General features: G+C 37.9%; 2 protein-coding genes across 3 annotated transcripts in view; one reads left to right on the top strand and one right to left on the bottom strand.

The window, feature by feature from the left end:
- The first annotated feature begins 166 nt into the window (after positions 1-166).
- Positions 167-13,002, top strand: tbx16l (T-box transcription factor 16, like). Its single transcript, XM_017460058.3, has 9 exons — positions 167-2,568; positions 3,004-3,145; positions 5,363-5,465; positions 6,664-6,828; positions 8,248-8,394; positions 8,872-8,942; positions 9,033-9,103; positions 11,586-11,826; positions 12,424-13,002. The coding sequence occupies exons 1-9, from the start codon at positions 2,499-2,501 to the stop codon at positions 12,935-12,937; spliced, it is 1,524 nt and encodes a 507-aa protein (XP_017315547.1). The 5' UTR covers positions 167-2,498; the 3' UTR covers positions 12,938-13,002.
- A 3,232-nt stretch (positions 13,003-16,234) lies between these two features.
- Positions 16,235-19,838, bottom strand: part of flot2a (flotillin 2a) — a 35,636-nt gene continuing 32,032 nt past the window's right edge. For both annotated transcript variants that reach the window (XM_017460060.3, XM_017460059.3), the window contains exons 6-11: positions 19,476-19,589; positions 19,262-19,381; positions 18,556-18,770; positions 18,218-18,401; positions 17,710-17,859; positions 16,235-16,681 (exon numbers count right to left, since the gene is read on the bottom strand). In XM_017460060.3, coding sequence (XP_017315549.1) covers positions 16,643-16,681; positions 17,710-17,859; positions 18,218-18,401; positions 18,556-18,770; positions 19,262-19,381; positions 19,476-19,589 — 822 coding nt within the window. In that variant the 3' untranslated portion in view covers positions 16,235-16,642. The remainder of the gene's footprint in view (positions 16,682-17,709; positions 17,860-18,217; positions 18,402-18,555; positions 18,771-19,261; positions 19,382-19,475; positions 19,590-19,838) is intronic.

Genomic DNA, 19,838 nt, shown 5'->3' with positions numbered 1-19,838 from the left:
ATGTACTGTACCTTCTGCCAGAATCCATTATCCTTGAATCATGTTTTATTAGACTGTACTGGTCTTAACCCAGTGAGAAACCTTTTTTATGCAGTCAACATTCTGGAAGAAATTTTTCAAATTAAAAAAAAAAAAAAAAAAAGTCAAACCTAACGCAATTTTAAAGTTTTTAGGAAAAAGAGATTTTAAAAACCTTATATAGAGTTCCTTACACATTTCTCACCATGGAAATAGCTATAGAAGCTGGCATGGCGTTAAAAAACAACCAGACAAGCCAACAAATCCATTTATTATTTATATTATTGTTGTTTTATTTTATTGTTCAGCCCTTCTATCTGTCAGCTGACAACACTGAAGGGAACACTTAAAGCCATAAACTGTAGACATTTCATGCTACCTAGAACCTAAAGGTCTAACATAGACAACTAAAACTAACAAGTGAGTTTAGATTAATAATTCATGCACAATAGTTTGTATAACAAGGTTTTAATAAAGTGTTGTTTGCACATGATCACAACTAATTTTCACATAATACTCAACGTTACACAGTAAGTTGTTTGCAGGTGTTTATAAATAAAGGCTAATAGATACCGAACAAACCATTTAGTGTAACATGTACCAACACAGGTCTGCTATCACTTTTTGACCTTTCTCCTTCTGATGCCCTTCACAATTCCTCGTAAACCCAACCTGATCCCAGATCAGCACACATCTCGGCATCCTGTTATTAGCAGGACTGAAGGCTGACATTGGGAGTGACCCCAGTTGCATGTGGTGGCTGCAGGCTCTTCAGCTTGGGTGGGGTGAGCGGGGATGGACAGATATGGGACAGGGAGATAAGCAAGAGGAGAGTCCTATCAGAGCCACACCAGAACGCACCGACGCTGGCACTGCAATTTTATCTGCTTTCTTAAATCGCTGAACGTTTTCCATGAAACAGAGTTTGCTTACATGACCATGAGTGGACATGACGATGCAGAGAGTAGGACATGGTCATCTTAACTCTTAGACTTGTACTCTTAATAATTTGATTCTGTAGCAGGTCTAAATTAAACCTTTCTTAGGTGAGTTGAAAAATATCTTCAAGGTTATTCCAGAAATCAATTTACATATCTGATAAAGTTAACTGACCGCGTCATAGTTTCAGAATCCTCAGTTCCATACTGAATTTGAGTTACTGTTGGTATGGAGTTTCTCCTTGCGTTTGCATGGGTTTCCTCTGGATTGTCTGTTTTCTTCCCACTATTCAAAAACATGCATGTGGACTGATTTGGCGATGTTAAATTGCTGTATATGGGAATATGTATTCATGGGGACTTGTGATGGACTGGCATCCCACCCAGGTGGAAGGGGAGATTCCCCGTCCTTACGTCCAGTGTCCCGAGAATAGGCTCTGGATCCACCATTACCCTTTTCTATTGTATATTAAGGACAGTTGTCTAGTTCATTGAGATTACAGTGAACAATGGCAGGACGTGTTATAGAGTATACTATACTGAATTAGAGTTACATTTCCTTAAATAATTAAACAATGCCCTAAACTAACATTTTAAAGCAGAAAATCATAATAATTATTGTAAATGTAAATACAGTAATCTGGTAGTCTTTTGGTGTCGGTCCCAGATCAGTCTTCAACATTAAGTTTAATTTGACTCTAAACACCAGCACATGACTTTAGGGTTTCCTGTAAATGATCTTTCTTACAGTAATTACTTGGGATTTAAGAGCATACAAGGTCAAATTTTTGATATTTTAATATCTCACCTGCTGCTGTTGGTCACCGTCTTGTCCTCACCTTCCAATGGCAAGTTTTATTGCTTGTGAATAAACTATGAGGAGTTTGACATGGTAGATCAATGTCTTTGACATGGTTAAGTTTGCCAGAGACAACAAGGTGGAGAAACATTCTTGTGTTCAAGTGTCACTAGTCACACTTCCTACCATTTACAAGCATTTCTTGTAGGCGTTCTGTCTAGGCTTGGTCAATAAAGGGGTTTTTGGTGGAAGTTGCCATTTGCTGTTGGTCCCTTTACCATTATCTTGATGTCGGGCACAGAATGCATAAAGCTAGGACTTGGCCTAAGAAGGCTGATCTGAGATCAGGCCAAAAGGACATGTTTTACCCAGCACTAATAAAGTGCCATGGACAGCACCTAGCTTCCTGCAGTAATAAGGGGACAAACTGCTTGGGTGATTAGCACCTCATGAGGCATTTCAGGGGGCTGAGGAGACCCTTAAGCTTCTGAAGTGAGATTCCCCCCCTTCTCCCTAAAAACAAGAAAGTGGATTTCCCAGACACCTCAATGACCAGGACAAGGCCCAAACTGTGAAACGAGATGGCAGATCAAAGAGGCTGTAGCCAACATACACACCTTTTTCCCCATGAGAAGAGGGTGGGTGTCCACCTGGGAAGAGCTTCACGTCACATCACATCACATATCCAAAGCTGACTGCTTCACTCAGAATCCAGAGTGGTCAGAGACTCCAGCTTCAAAGCCATGTATGTCCACAAGGACTACCCTTATCCAGTCAATCCCCTGACCAAGAGCTATGGATATTATTCACAAGGTAAGCAAAGTATATTCTTGAAGGTTATAGACACCATACAGTCACTTTACATGTGTTTATATGCTTATATGTGTTTACTGTTGTTGTACACATTGAGCATCTCTGATTCGTTGTGCTATTTGTACATTTTTGTTTCGTCTCATGTGCAGACATGGTATGTTGTCTCTTGTATTTCTGTTGTTAGACTAAATAGCTTGTATTTTGCTTGTATTTTCTCATTTGTAAGTCGCGTTGGATAAAAGCGTCTGCTAAATGAATAAATGTAAATGTAAACAGCAAAACGTCAGACAATTTATTTCTGAATGTGGTGGCATCAGTGAGGTTTCCAGCAGCAGAACTCAGGCCAAACACAGAACAAAAAATATAGCATATGTCTCCTTTCCCCAAAATAAAAATCTTATTACTGGTTCATAGACATCCATTTTTATTGAACAGGAGAGATGAATTCGGTTTGCCGGGCAAGCTGTGGAGAAGCAGAGTTGATGTCACTTCCAGTTCATGTGGCACTTCAGGGGCGAGAACTGTGGGACAAATTTAACACCATTGGCACTGAGATGCTCATCACTAAAACGGGCAGGTAACTAATCTAAATCTGTATGTAGCTTATCATTTCTAGTACCATGTAGTGTTATTGGTAGAAATAATTTTCTTTCCTGTTTAGATGCAAAAGAACAAAGTACGCATTTCACAAATCCATGTTGAATCTCAGATTTTTTATGGTCTTCAGGTCTCTCCACTTACAAAGTCTATAAAGATGCAATTCTCATATACTGTAGGTTGTAAATAAGGTTGTCCAAAGAATTATACAGTGCTCTTCTGAATTATAGGCCCCCTTTGTAAAGATGAACAAAAGAATAAGGACTTTTTTTTTTTTTTTTGCTTAAAAGATTGAAACTGTGAAATTCAGTGAGGGAAAATTATTTGAGGTAAAAATGAGTAAAGGAAAATTTATATAAAATAGTTTTCTCAAAAAACAAAACAAAAAACCAAGTGGCACCGTAAATGACATCCATGCCACAGAATGCACAGAATCTTTAGTTCTTGCTTGTGATTGGCAAGATTTAAAAGGGGGCGCACTGTAGCTTAGTGGTTCGCCTCACACCTCCAGGGTCGGGGGTTCGATTCCCACCGTGGCCCTGTGTGTGCGGAGTTTGCATGTTCTCCCCGTGCTGCGGGGGTTTCCTCCGGGTACTCCGGTTTCCTCCCCCAGTCCAAAGACATGCATGGTAGGCTGACTGGCGTGTCCAAAGTGTCAGTAGTGTGAGCGTGCCCTGCGATGGATTGGCACCCTGTCCAGGGTGTACCCCGCCTTGTGCCCGATGCCTCCTGGGATAGGCTCCAGGTTCCCTGTGACCCTGAAAAGGATAAGTGGTATAGAAGATGGATGGATGGATGGATTTAAAAGGTTCTTTATAAAGAAAACAGACCTATAACATCAAAGATCTGCCACTACCCCCCTTACAAGCCAGTTTAATAATGCTTATCAGTACCTCCAGTAACTAATGCGTGTGCTTTGGCAACAATCCAGCAAGACTTTTGGCAAGCTCTCCAAATAGTTTATTGGCATGATGGTGGTGTGTAATTTTACGTCTGGAGACTGATGCAACCAAGTCCAACAAATAAGATTCTAGGAAAAGGTTTGTTTTCTCCTGACTGGGTATGAGAGCAAAATACTCATATATCCTCTTCCAGGCAGGTTGATCACAGCTCCAGGTAACTAAGCACTAATAGTAGAGCTTTTCAAGTGTGACGCAGTTTTTGTAGCCATTTCATGGTTTATGAAGGCTTGTTGATCTTCCTCATGGTGACGGGTGTGTTTTTGTCTCACCTTTTAAAAAAAGTTCTATTTATAACTCGGAAACAGAAGGTCATGGAGAACATCATAAGACTCTGGTGCATATAAAAAAAGTCAAATATCAATTTAAATATACACTCTCACACATGTACATCTGTTCGTTTATGCAATTATCCAATCAGCCAATCAGAAATCATGAGTATTTTGATGTCCAGGTTTGGTGAACCAGTGTCCACTGTAGCCTCACCGGATTCCGGTTTTTGGCTGACACGACCCAATGTAGTCTTCTTCTATTATAGCCCATCCACCTCATGGTTCAGTGTTTGTGCATTCTGAGATGCTTTTCTGCTCATCATGGTTGTAACGAGTAGTTATCTGAGTTTCCATAACCGTCCTGTCAGCTCAAAACAGTCTGGCCATTCTCCTTTGACTTTACTTACCAACAAGGCATTTCCACTCCCAGAACTGCTGCTCGCTGTAAACTCTAAAGAGAAACCTAGGAGATCAGCAGTTTCTGAAATACTACATCAGCACCAACAACCATGCAGTGGTCAAATGTTTGATGCAAACATTAAATGAAGCTCTTGACCTGTTTTTGCATGATTTTACGCATTGTGCTGCTGCCACATGATTGGCTGATTGGATAATTGTGTAAATGAACAGGTGTTCCTAATAAAATATTTGGCAATACTAGATTGTAACATATCAATGAACCCAAAAAGTAGATGTTTAATCATTAACCATGTTGCAGTCATTGGTTAATAATGTATAGTCAAATATATTTCCAATTTGTACTGATATAATTCCAGTATTGTATTTTGTTTACATCATGTTGGTGAGCCCATAGAGCTGTCTGCTCTGTGCTCTGTAATCAACATTTAATAACTTCCTATAAAATGCTCAGATCTTGTTCAGGCAGTGTTCAGTTTGCAGACTAATTCTAACAGTGTCGGTGGTTTTAATCATGTTTTATTTTTCCTGCCGTGTTGATTTCCTCAGACGCATGTTTCCCAGCTGCAGAGTCACAGTGATGGGGCTGAACCCCAAAGTCAAGTATGTGCTGATGATGGACATGGTGCCGTTTGATAATAACAAGTACAAGGTAACTCCCAGCCCTTCCCTTCAATACACACACACACACACACTCCTTACCATGTATGTTATATAGTGCACTCCACTAATATTGGCACCCTTGGTAAATATGAGCAATGAAGGCTGTATCTTTATTGTTTAACCTTTCGATATTTTGTTCAAAAAAATTCACGAAAATACTTTGCTCTCATGGATATCAAACAATTTCAAACACAACACAGGTTTTTTTTTTATAAAATACTTTGTTAAATATAGGTGTGCAACAATTATTGGCACCCCATGAATTCACATGAGAAAAATATAGTTGAAGTATATTCCCATTGATATTTTACTTTTTTTCAATAAGTTGTTCAGTCATGACTTCCTGTTCCACAGGGGTATAAATATGAGGTAACACATAGGGCAAATTCCCTTTGTCATTCATAAAAATGGGTAAAACCAAGGAAAATAGCTGTGATGTCCGGCCAAAGCTTCAGAAAATGGGAAGTGGCTAGATGAAAACAGCACAAGTATTGAAAATGCCCATTTCCATCATCAGGGCAATAATTAAGACGTCCCAGTCAACTGGAAATGCTATTAATCAAAAGGTTAAACAATAAAGACAATTTTTCACAGCCTTCTTTGCTCATATTTACCAAAGGTGCCGATATCAGTGGAGGGCACGGTGTATGTCAATACATATTTCTTTCATTTATTCACTTCCTTGTTTACTTTCTTGTTTATATATTAGTTTGATTTTGAATGATTGAATAACCACTTCCTGTTTGTATTCACTATACCAGCATTAAATGACTAGCTACAAACAAAAACATTTACACAGATTCAGTGTTCTGTTATTTAGAAATAAAAATGTAAAAAATGAAGGAAAGTGTAGCCCTGAATTACGGCAGCATGAGAAGGACTTAAACAACATAGATACAAGTCTAAGTGCTGGGTTACAGGAAGTACAATGGCTGGTATATTAATTTGATTTTTTGATTTATTTTACTGACATTTTTTCCCTCCAAGCAAACAAAATACATTTCCGAGCAACATATTTTAGGGAAAGTACCGTACTTCGGGTCTTGATATTATGAGCCTTTGATATTATTTTTTCAATTGTTGTTTAAATCTAATTTTGGTGTACAACTATTGTCCAACACCTCATGTTTTTAAGTGCGCTTTAAAAATAAAATGGACTTGATAGACTATGACTATCATCTGTGCAGTGGAACAGGGATCACTGGGAGGTGAATGGCAAGTCCGAGCCCCACCTGCCAAACCGCTTCTTCATCCACCCGGACTCACCCGCTTTGGGAGAAAGGTGGATGCAGTATCCTATCTCCTTCCATAAACTTAAGCTCACCAACAACACACTCAACTCTAAAGGCCTGGTGAGGACACTCATTAACACAATCTACATTTATTTTTGCTCAATTGTGTGAGATCACTATTATAACTGTTATAGTTGTTGTTATTATGATGATAATAATGATGATGATGATTATAACAGTTTCGTCAAACTGACTGCTCAATTGAATCAAATGGGTTTAATCTAAAGCTCAGTAGCTTAAGATTAAACCAATACACAGGTTTGTAAAATGGTACACTAGAAATATTTTTATATATATATATATATATATATATATATATATATATATATATATATATATATATATATTTAAAGCACAATAATGAAATAGCTACATCAACAATAAACAATTAATGACCTATAAATCTATGAGATTTCCGATTTAAAAACACCTCTAGACCCCGAACACTGGGAATTAAATGGTAAACACGCATCAAAAGCTACACCCAGGCGTGTGTTCAACTGTAGATTGCACATGCTTTTACATGATAGCCATAAAACCACAAGGGTGAAATCAGCCACAGCATTCTGGCCAGACTTCAACAGTACTTACGTTTGAGAATGTATATGTTTAATTTAAGCTTTTTAAGTCTTTCAACTACATGTCTCAGGGGTTGTATATAAAGGTAGAACAAAAGGAAGTCTAAAACAAAACTTTGAAGGACACCACATTTTTTTTAGGCTTGGAACTCCATTAACACTAATAAATTGGTAACTGAAATAAAATCGAAACAAACATAAACACCAAATGTACTATAGTATCTGACATATCGTATGTTGATTGGAAAAAATTGTGCTGGTGTTTAATTTTCATATCACTTTGTATCACTTTGACTGTAACATTTTAACACAGTTTTATCAAGTGTTTATATTGTACTTACTTGAATGGGTGAAGAAATTAAACAAGATAAGGGCAAATTAGAACCCAATGGTATATATATAAAAAGAATGAATTCAAATACCAATCATCCTTGCTGAAAAACAAACAAACAATAGAAACTCATAGAATTTGTAATGGTTTTAATGGTTATAATGGGAATTGTATTAGTTTGAATGGAAACTGTAATGGTCCCTGTGGGTCTCTACTGGTAATTTTTTGCCTTCTATTGGTAGCATGTTATGTCTAGTGGATACCATTAAGGACCTACGTCCTTAATACTTCCTACTACGTAATGGAAACCATTTGGTAAAGAACAGCTGATGGTTTGTGCTGGTATCTGTAGATTGAAACCATTAGAATTTTTGTGATGGTTTCTATTGTTTTTTTTTCCCCCAGCAGGGATACTGAGCCATATACATATGGTATATCGCTTACTGACAATATGAAGTGTGCACAGTAATACTGAATGCATCCTCTTTCTATATATTACATTAGACATTTATTGGTACATGCCTGGATCCAAAACCTACATGCATTCATGTTTTATTCATTTTCTAACAGGTGGTGCTTCATTCCATGCACAAATACCAGCCTCGTCTACACATAGTGCAGGCTCCAGACCCCTGTGGAGGTCACAGCGGTGGATACCTGCGATTTACCTTCCCAGAGGCAGCTTTCATAGCAGTCACATCCTACCAGAACCAAGAGGTGACCTCGGTTATGTAACCATAAATCTGTTTACCACATAGCAACGAATGTCCCAGAGGCTCTGGTCATTTTATAGCAACTGTACTAAAAATCATATTTAAAAATATATAACATGACTCACTCATTTAGTAAACATGACTGCTATTTAATATTTAAAAGGACATTAGTAAACTTCTGAGTATCCAAGGACGTCTAAAGAGAAATTTAAGACTGATGAGAAATGGTGAAGACGCCAGGGTGAGTGTCAAAGTGCCATCTAGTGGTTTACATGAGAACGGGGCAATGGTTTGAAATCTTGGCTCCACACTAAACTTAATTTATTTGTAATTCATTTATTGTGTGTCAGTATGGGTCAGTGTCTCTGAGGTGTGTACTCAGGCATTAGGTCAATTCTTCTCAGCCTGTTTGGACATTCAGATGAATCAGCATGTGTTCATTAGCGCAGAGGTCGTGACAGATCTGTCTTTTCACTACCAGATCACCAAGCTGAAGATTGACAACAACCCCTTTGCCAAAGGCTTTCGTGACAATGGACTCAGCAGGAAAAGGTGACAGATGTACAAGGCTAGGCTTCCAAACAAGTTTTCTTATAAATGGAAAGACAGACATGGGCAACTTTATGCTTTGATCCCAATTAGGTTTCGAGACAAGGATATGTGTCAGAGGTCAGTGTCAGGGCAGCAACAGAACAGGACACAAAATCATCAAGGTATCTGTAAAGCATCATACACACCACATTCATGCATACCAATCATCATACATACCCCAAACATCATACACACCCCAAACATGCATACCAATCATCATACACACCCCAAACATGCATACCGATCATCATACAAACCCCAATCATCATACACACCCCAAACATGCATACCGATCATCATACAAACCCCAATCATCATACACACCCCAAACATGCATACCGATCATCATACACACCCCAATCATCATACACACCCCAAACATGCATACCAATCATCATACACACCCCAAACATGCATACCAATCATCATACACACCCCAATCATCATACACACCCCAAACATGCATACCGATCATCATACACACCCCAATCATCATACACACCCCAATCATGCATATCGATCATCATACACACCCCAATCATCATACACACCCCAATCATGCATACCAATCATCATACACACCCCAATCATGCATACCGATCATCATACAAACCCCAATCATCATACACACCCCAATCATGCATACCGATCATCATACACACCCCAATCATCATACACACCCCAAACATGCATACCGATCATCATACACACCCAAATCATCATACACACCCCAATCATGCATACCGATCATCATACAAACCCCAATCATCATACACACCCCAATCATGCATACCAATCATCATACACACCCCAAACATGCATACCGATCATCATACACACCCCAATCATCATACACACCCCAAACATGCATACCGATCATCATACAAACCCCAATCATCATACACACCCCAATCATCATACACACCCCAATCATCATACACACCCCAAACATGCATACCGATCATCATACAAACCCCAATCATCATACACACCCCAATCATGCATAGAAATCATCATACACACCCCAATCATCATACACACCCCAATCATGCATATCGATCATCATACACACCCCAATCATCATACACACCCCAATCATGCATACCAATCATCATACACACCCCAATCATCATACACACCCCAATCATGCATACCAATCATACACACCCCAATCATGCATAGAAATCATCATACACACCCCAATCATGCATAGAAATCATCATACACACCCCAATCATGCATAGAAATCATCATACACACCCCAATCATCATACACACCCCAATCATCATACACACCCCAATCATGCATAGAAATCATCATACACCCCAATCATCATACACACCCCAATCATGCATACCAATCATCATACACACCCAAATCATGCATACCAATCATCATACACACCCAAATCATGCATAGAAATCATCATACACACCCCAATCATCATACACATCCAAATCATGCATACCGATCATCATACATACCCAAATCATGCATAGAAATCATCATACACACCCCAATCATCATACAAACCCCAATCATGCATTGAATTCATCATACACACCCCAATCATGCATTGAATTCATCATACACACCCCAATCATGCATTGAATTCATCATACACACCCCAATCATGCATACCGTATTCATCATACACACCCCAATCATGCATTGAATTCATCATACACACCCCAATCATGCATACCGATCATCATACAAACCACATTCATGCATACTGATCATCATATACACCCCAATCACACACACCTTGATACAAAACCTTTTTTTTTAACATGATGCAAAAGATTTTTTGGTGAAGTTGTTGATGTACAAACACTATTGCCCTTTAAAACATTGTTTTTTTTTTGTAGCAGTTGTCTAGTGACAAATTAAGCCTGACACATAAAATAAAATAGATTCAGCAAATTCTCATAATTAATAATGAAACCTTTCACTGGCCCCAGGATATCAATAAAAGTGAAAACCAAACTTGTATCTTTATAAACACTGTAATTGTGATACTTTTGCTGTGCACAGTTTCTCCAAAGAGTTTCCCCCATACTAATATTTTCCTCCTTATTTTAAAGTGATTTTTTTATTTTATTACAATACTGAATTTAATTATAATGCACTAACCAGTAGTAGCTGGTCTTTACTTTCTTATCTTTAGATTGTCCTCTGCCTCAAAATCATTTAATCAAATATCTGATTCAACACATCCTGGACGCTGCACATTTTTGTAGACTAAATACAGAGCAATTAAAAATTTACAAAACAAAAAAAGTTGATTAAAAAAAAGTCCATTATTTTATTTGCAACACAGAAATATTTTGTTGAGCGTACTATTTACCCCTGTTTTCTGCCCCAAAAATCTAAACATGATCTAAATTTTTACATATCTACATCTAATAAAAAGACCGTCTAGCCAATTGATTATAGTAAGCTGTGTAAGCAACCTCCCAAGCCACCAGGGGGCCCTGTAAGAATGCAGGATTAAAATAAACAAACAAACCAATGAATAAATAAGTAGAACACATGAAAACTATCAAGAAATCTTTAAGCGTTCTCAGTAATGCAAACATGAGCATTTTTCACCTTCTCAGCAAGTCTATTGGACACGGATGATGAGGAAGATGAGCAAGTCTCCAGCTCAGTGGAATCCAGTGGTGCACTGTGCCTACCGGACATGAAAGCTGCATCCCTGCCCGTCTCCAACCCTTTCTTATCAGTATTTATCAGTTGTGGAGGAGCTGGATTGGCCTGTGGCCAGGAGGGATTGAGCCAGAGCACCATTTCCCATCAATCCCCACATATACTCAACAGCAAGAACAGAGACTCCAGGAGGTGAAATGATGCTGATGATGAACTACATGCACAATAATAGAAATAATAGATTATATGTTTAGTGGTTCATTTTTATTTATTTATTTCAGATACATCACACTCATTTAGCTTTAATTATTTTGCATATGAAATATTAAATTGAGTAAATTATTTGAGTAAACAAATAATTTATTAAGTTATTATATGGCATTCTACTTTTCTACAATGCCTACCATGTTTATTCATGATACATTTGACCTAATTATGTAACTTAATTATACTGACTTACTAATTAAACAAACAAGACATCTATGTTATTATATTTCATAATCCTAAAGCTAATAGTTTCTTTCTAGCTTTATTCTACACGCTGATAGTTACTTTAATTTAAAATATTTTTTTTATTTATCCAGAGAGATTTACTTTTCTCTCATTTATATAACTAATATTTATAACAATATTCTGTGGTTTGTATGTTCAATAGAATCCCATTAGAAACATAGGCTAGCTTAACTATTAATCTTTCATAAACTTGTTTATAGCTTATATTTTTTTTATTGAAATTCATTAAAAGGTAGTTGAACTTGCTTGAATTGTCTCTGTACCCTTCTTGTCCAGGCCTGATGACAATCTCCAATACATGTGTGCCTCTTTGCCACAAGCCCACATCCCCCGAACCCCGATGCCGCAGCAGCAGACATGTCACCCAGACACCCAGACCCCAGCCGTACACCAGAATTACTCAGCCCAAGCCAAACTCCACCAATCCCTCCGTCTACCACCCAAACTCAGCCGAATGCAGCTGCCTGAGAGTGTCTTTACGAGCCTGGATTCGAATCCAAAGCCCCTGTCTGACATTTTCAACACAATCCAGGCACGAGTGGTGGCCAAGGATTTACAAATTAATCCCCAACATGAGCAGATGGCCTCAGGCTCTCATAGGGAAGCGAAAGCCCAAATTTTCCCAGCTGTCCAGGACTGTGGTGCAGCATTTTGCACTGAACAAGACACTGGCCATACAACGGAGTGGCCAGTTTTCAATGGGAACCCAGGTCAGAGTAGCACTGAGCCCAGATCAGTGGCATTTTCACAGCTGGGGGAATACGCTGGAGAAAGTGCTGCTGGGAAATAAAGAAAGTTAAGGTCTCAGATAAAAGATAAAACATCAACATTCTTTCTCTGAGCATTATAAAAGATGTGAATATACTATGGTTTTTTTTCTTTGTTTTGGTTATACAAATAAAACCTTAAATCAATGTTTTTTTTTTCTCCGTTAGTTTTTTTTATGACGACACATGCTTGATGATAATGGAGATCCAGATTAACAATGATAATCTGGAGTTTGCAGTGTTTCTCTTTTGTATAGGTCTGATTTTCTACTCTGTTAACATTTTGCACTGCACTATGACCACTACGATTAGGTATTAACTATTTAAAGGAGCGGTTTGTGATGTTTAGAGACCCCTGCTGCTTCCAAGGGGAATCTCTACTGCAGAACTTAACACCCCATGTCAATGGGGATGCCTCCACCGCCATGGCTTTTCTCTTACTAACCTGTATGCCTCAAATAAGCTTAAAATATACACACATAAGAAAACAGGAAGGAAGCTGTTGATGAAATTTCTCTATTTCATACATTGACCTTGCTGTGACCTTGACCCCGTTTTGATCCATATTAAGTTCAACTGCTGATTACAATAATTCCATATAAATCCCACAAACAGTATCCTAACTAAATATTCAACAGGTTTAGGAATATTTTTAAACATTACAAAACCATATTTACGGACAAACAAGAACTAACAGAAAAGGTTCATGTAAAACTGCAGAGATTGAGGTTTGTTTAACTTGAGTTAAATTTTTTTAGGGGTTAGTGTTGTGCATACGTCTGCATACATGAGCTAATACTGTTTTACATCGAGACAAAAACAATGCAGGTTTCTGGCAAGCATTTTATTCTCATTAGATATTAGATGTTATACGGTTATACTTAATTTTTTTTATACAGTTGCACTCAAATTTATTCAACCCCCAGTGCAAATCAGGTTTATTGTCAAAATGTACAGACTTTCAGATGAACGCAATGAACAACTCAAACAAAAGCAATTGAAATAGTTAAACACAACGAATGCTTTAAGTGGTTTCCCCAAATTCAACTGAAAATGCAACTTATAGTGATTTCTCCAGTCTCAGAATTACTCAACCCCTTCATGGGAAGCATCTTTACTACTTAGTAGCGTACCATTTTGCTTCCTGAGGAATCCTAACCCATTCCCCATGAGAAAATGCCTCCAGTTCAGTGATATCCTTGGGTTTGCGTGCTGAAACCGCCTTCTTCAAATCCCACCAGAGATTTTCTATGGGGTTCAAGTCAGGTGACTGTGATGGCCCTGTAGAGTCTTCCAGGACTTCTTCTGCAACCAAGCCTTGGTGGAATTTGAGGTATGCTTGGGATCGTTGTCCTGTTGGAAGGTCCAATGACGCCCAAGCTTCAGCTTGATCACAGACGGCATGACGTTTTTTCCTAGGATTTCCTGATACTTCAACGAATCCATCTTGCCTTCCACACGCTGCAGGTTTCCAGTGCCAGAGGATGCAAAGCAGCCCCAGAGCATCACCGAGCCTCCACCATGCTTGACTGTGGACAGTGTTTTGAATAATTTTGAAACTGGGAGAAGTCATTTTCAGTTGAATTTGGGGAAACCACTTGAAACATTTGCTGTGTTGAACAATTTCAATTTCTTTGTTTGATTTGTTCATTGCAATCAGCTGAAAGTCTGTAAATTTCGACAATAAACCTGATTTGCAATGGGGGTTGAATAATTGTGATTGCAACTATGAGTGAGGTATGGGTGTACAGTAGCAAAAGGCATTTCACATTTTGTCATCTCAGCATTAGCTAAACATGACTCAATCAAGATACAACAAAGTATAGTTGAGTGAGTCAAAAGCATTCGCTCAAGAGCTGTATTTAACAAGGCATCACACTGATTATTACAAAACATTGTAAAGTCTGTCACTTTTTTTTTTATACAGCATTTAATATATTGTAGACATATAGGTATAGATCCATTTTGCTATTATTCATTAGAAATAATAAACAAAGTTTAGAAATACCTGATATAGTTGGTTGAAATGCAAATGTTTAAAATGATAAGATTCCAAAGTGTACTTTCCAGGAGAAGAGAGAGAGAGAAAAAAAATTTTTTTTACAGGCTTTTCAGCATTTTGGCATAACATCGTCAGTTGACCAGTTTCCATTTCAGTTAATATTCATTAATTTATTTATTTCATCGTCATAGCTTCAAAATAATAGTATTGTACTGACCTACTTCTCTTTTTTGTATCTCAAACAGAACATCTCATTTAGAACAGCAAAACGTTTGCAGAACAATGAAGGTACAGCAAGGTTAAAAGACCATCAGAGCGTGTACTGAAGTCCATTAGTCCTTAGTCCTCTTAAAACCCTGACTATCTGCTTCAGGTATTCACTGAACTGAAAAACAGCAAAACAATGAGCTGATCTTGAGTACCACTTGAATTGTTAAAAGAACCTCAAAGAGGCGTGTGTTTCCCCCCCCAAAATTTCACAACACAGTATATGAATGGGTTGCATTACAAAACTTAACCGCACAGGATGCACTGTATCTGATTTTCACATTAAACCACTGCACAACTGGTGAAGCACACAGAAATAACAAACATTTATCTTGAACACATATAAAAACACGAGATATTTGTTTTGCAATATTCAGCAACAAATAAAACAAATCACTTCTAGGCTATTTCATACACAACTTCCCTGTCCTAGCCTTGTTTAACCCTGACATATCTTTAAACAATGTATAACTGATAAAAAAATTTTTTGTTAAAGTTTCATACACCTACTAAATTGTAGTAGATGTCCTGTTTAGGCTGTATGTATAGGCTATAGCTAATTAAGGCAGTAGACACATTTGGTGATTAACTGTTGCTAAAACTAGAGTTAAACAACTTAATATCTATTATACAAATAAATGATCTCAAGTGACATCAATTTACATAAACTTCACAAAAAAAAGTGTAGAATTTGGAGTCTTGCTTTGCAATATGACAGACCATCACGTATGCATATTTATAAAATTGCTTTTTAATTACAGTGAATTGTCAGTTGTTTAGTAAACTGATTATGCACTTCTTAAATGCAAAATTGAGCAAAATAAAACAGCTGAGCAAAAATAAAATGGTGTGTGTGTGTGTGTTTTCACACCTGAACGAGCCTGATGCAGTTTAGTTGAACAGCTGAGGTTAATCCCTTTTTCAATTGTAAACTGCAAAATACTATATTTTATTATATATATATATATATATATATATATATATATATATATATATATATATATATATTTATTTATTTATTTAAAGCCCCCTGTGCCTTTTAAAGACAAAAAAAAAAAAAAAAAAAAAAAAAAAAAAAAACAAGAATGCGGCCCTTTCCTATATGCCAGTCATTATAGTTTTCATTAACTCATTGCCCAAATCATGTAGGTTGAAAGATCAAATGTTCAAAACTGAACCCAGATGGACACATTCTCTCCCATGCACTGCTCAAGAATATTAATTAACTTGCAAGTGCAAGAACTGGTTTATAACGTCACCATTTAGGTGGCATACAAAATAAAATAAAAAAACACCAGTAAAGAGGAAGAGTACAACAGGAAATTCTAAACAATGGACACAGTCTGGTCCTACACATAAATGGCACTAAGGATAAAATAATAACAGGACAGAACATCCTGGTAAGGCATTAAAGATTGCATTTAAGTTGTGTCTTAAAGGCCATAGAGGTGAAGAATCTTCATGCATGAGCGCTGGTCATTTTCTGCAACAAAGGCATCTGCAAAGGGGAAACAGACAGATAATGCTTTTTAACTAGGCGGTTACACAAAAACAATGGAAAGGAAAAAAAAATTCACAAATCACAGTTTGATTCTTGCCCTCTATCTAATTCAACATCTAGATATTTAAAAAAAAATTAAACTAATTGAAATAGTTAAAACATGGTAAAATCAACTGATAATAATAAAAATTAATACAAAATAAATATGCAAACAAAAGTGCTAATATTTCTGCACTTCCGGTTCCATCGTCCCGAAGTCAATGGGATTTTTGAATAGGTTTTTGGTTAAATGTCTGAAATAAGGTCTGTGGTGAACACAAGCTCAAGATATTTTCAGGTTTTATTCTAAATTCTAAATAAAATACATGAGCAATACCTCATACATGGTTTTGTAAAGCTTTTATGTGTCTTAAAAAAGGCGGTTGCTAATAAGTGGCTAAATGGGACTACGGAGGTATTCGGGGACATTAAACGTCATCACGCCGAACAGGAAAACTCCTCTACTACATCCTCGTTGTGTTTTATACTCGTGCGCTTACAAATTATTCAATACATTATTCTTATACAAATTATTACAAATTTTTAATAAAACTTGAAAGAGTCAGAAGCTTTTTGAAAGAGGAAGGAAGTGCTGGTGGTGAAGTCATGTGACCGTGGTCGCTTACAGCCTAACTTTAGATTTTTCTTCCAGCGATCGTATTTAGGCTTCAAAATTCATAACGGTTATATCGTATTATCTTGACGAACAAAACGTGTAAGAAGCACAAACCTTTGTTGGTCACAGAGCTTATTTTCTGCAATAGTCTAAAAGCAAATGGAAAAATCCTACTGAATTTTTGTGGAGGGAACTTTTTCTAGGTTGGCCTACAAAAAAATAAATAAATAAAAAAATTAAAAAAATTAAAACCATCCCTGCAGCATTCTATTCCTCCCAAGGTCATTATAGGTGGTCGATGTAAATTAAATTTAATTCATTCTTTCTTGTAGTGTGTTGCACTGATATCTATGATGTCAGTGTGTTTTACCTTTGAGAGGTCGACTCCTGTGAGGGCGTTAACTGTAACCGGCAGTTCGGCCAAGAGACGACTCACTTCACCGGTCACGCGGTTGCCCTCGCCACTCAGAATGATAATCTCGTTGGTCTTGCCCAAGGGAGCCGCCACCTTTCCAGCAATCTGTGCAAAGACATCTCACCGGTTGGTTAATCTGTTTGATCCTAAATCTGAACATGATGGGTATTTCTGGGATTAAATAAACAAATAAATAAATCCCTAATCATTTCCACTCAGATAGTTCTTCTCTCATCACACACCAGCTAGGCATCCTGGGAGAGCTAAAGCAGACATGCACTTCCTGTGAGGGTCAGTAGTTTCTACTACTTTACAGCTATTTCAATTCAAACTTCCACTTTATACACTTAAAAGGAGTCCACAGCATCCAGAAGCAAAACAGAATCCAATATCGTACTGATCACAGCTATAAACAATTAAACATGAAATATTTAATCATATATATTTATCTATTCATCTATACCTTGGGCAGTGCCTCTAGGACCAGTGCAGTTTTCGCTGCCTCTCCATACTGCTGGTAAGCTTCAGCTTTTAGCTTCATCTTCTCTGCTTCAGCTTTGCCCACAGCTTCAATGGAGGCTGCTTCAGCCTCTCCAATCTTCTTGATCTTCTCTGCTTCAGCCTGTGCAGTCAGCACCTTCTTCACCCTGTTAGAAAAAAAAAAAAAAAAAAAAAGGTAGAATCTTGCTCTTGACCTTGAGACTTTTCTACATTACAATGCCTCAAACTTTCTGAACTGTACATATAGTTTGTGTTGGTTCTTTCTACCGCACTATTTCTCGCTCTCGAGTCTCGACATACTTGTGTCCTTCAGCCAGCTGCTGCATCTTGTAGGCCTCGGCCTCGGCAGGCCTCTTCACCATGGCGATCAGCTCTTTGTCTGTCCGGATAATTTCTTTCTCCTCGATGGTGATCTGTTTCTTTCTCTGCACCACCTCGATCTCGATCTCCTCTAAACGGATCTTCTGCTGCTCCTTAGCTGCCTGCAGCTCGTATGCCAGCTGAGCCTCGGCTTTCTGAAAGAGAGGGAAAGGATGCACTTTAGATAATGGATGCACTTTAAATATTACAGTCCCCAGGCACCGCAGTGGTGGAGATTCTGATCTCGCTACATCTGGTAAAGCTAAGTTTGAGTCTCCCCACTGAATTCCCTGCCTCAACAGCAAATATCCCAAAGGCCTGGCTATAGCAACCGCATTGCTTATACAGAACACCTTCCTTGTTTTATGTTTGTTTTCAGGTTTGATGGAAAATTTTAGTAAATGATGCACAATGCTTTTGGATTGTTCAATTTACTCCCAAGGTCTGCGCTACACATCTCTAACATGGATAGATATTTCGGTCTGGGGTATGTGAGTGCAACATTTTGCATCTAAATGTGAGACCCTGTTTATATTGCGTAGTTCCCGCAATGCACAGTTTAAGCTACCTACCAACAGCATGAATCGGGCGTTAAATTTCCCATCTTCGGATTTTTTACCCAACTACTCGTCCTATCCGTCAATACCTTTGTATTGACTTCCTGGTTGAAAGCAGCTTTCTGCATCTCCAGCTCTCGCTTTGAGTCGGCCATTTTAGTGTCTGCCTGGAACTTAATGTCCATCATTTCCTTCTTGCATTCTGCTTCCTGTAGAGAAGAGAAGGAGAGAGGAAGCAAGAATGAGCAGACGTGCAGACAAAAATCGATGTAAACAAATTGATTTTAACCACCACGTACACACCCTGATTCCAGCATCTCTCTCCGCCTCCGCTACTCCAATGTCTGCGTCTCTCTGCACAGCCGCCGTCTGGGTCTTCCCCAACGAGCTCAGATAATCCACTTTATCATAGACATCCTATTAGGAGAGATGACACACACACCAAAAATCAATACCATACATAATTCATATATAGGCTGGCATAGGTGGCTTTGAGAATCAAAATTCAAAGATATAATCCACTACCAATGCAGACTAGAACACCTAAATACTCTATATCCTGATTGCTTGTCAATTTATTTTTTCCTACCCATACATGTGTCGGGTTTCTGAGCAGATATGTTAATGAAGCAGCATAAATGCGAGGAAACCCCTAATTATACGCGC

Source organism: Ictalurus punctatus, chromosome 28, assembly GCF_001660625.3.
Source record: "Ictalurus punctatus breed USDA103 chromosome 28, Coco_2.0, whole genome shotgun sequence".
Classification (NCBI taxonomy): Eukaryota; Metazoa; Chordata; class Actinopteri; order Siluriformes; family Ictaluridae; genus Ictalurus; species Ictalurus punctatus.
Note: the sequence above shows the minus strand (reverse complement) of the source record. Positions and strands in the feature narration are given on the sequence as shown.

Excerpts from the sequence above, each read along its gene's own strand:
- tbx16l (XM_017460058.3), top strand. The coding sequence starts at position 2,499 with ATGTATGTCCACAAGGACTACCCTTATCCAGTCAATCCCCTGACCAAG. Across the intron at positions 8,395-8,871 it reads CATCCTACCAGAACCAAGAG|ATCACCAAGCTGAAGATTGA; the intron begins GTGACCTCGGTT and ends TTTCACTACCAG. Across the intron at positions 9,104-11,585 it reads CAGGACACAAAATCATCAAG|CAAGTCTATTGGACACGGAT; the intron begins GTATCTGTAAAG and ends TCACCTTCTCAG.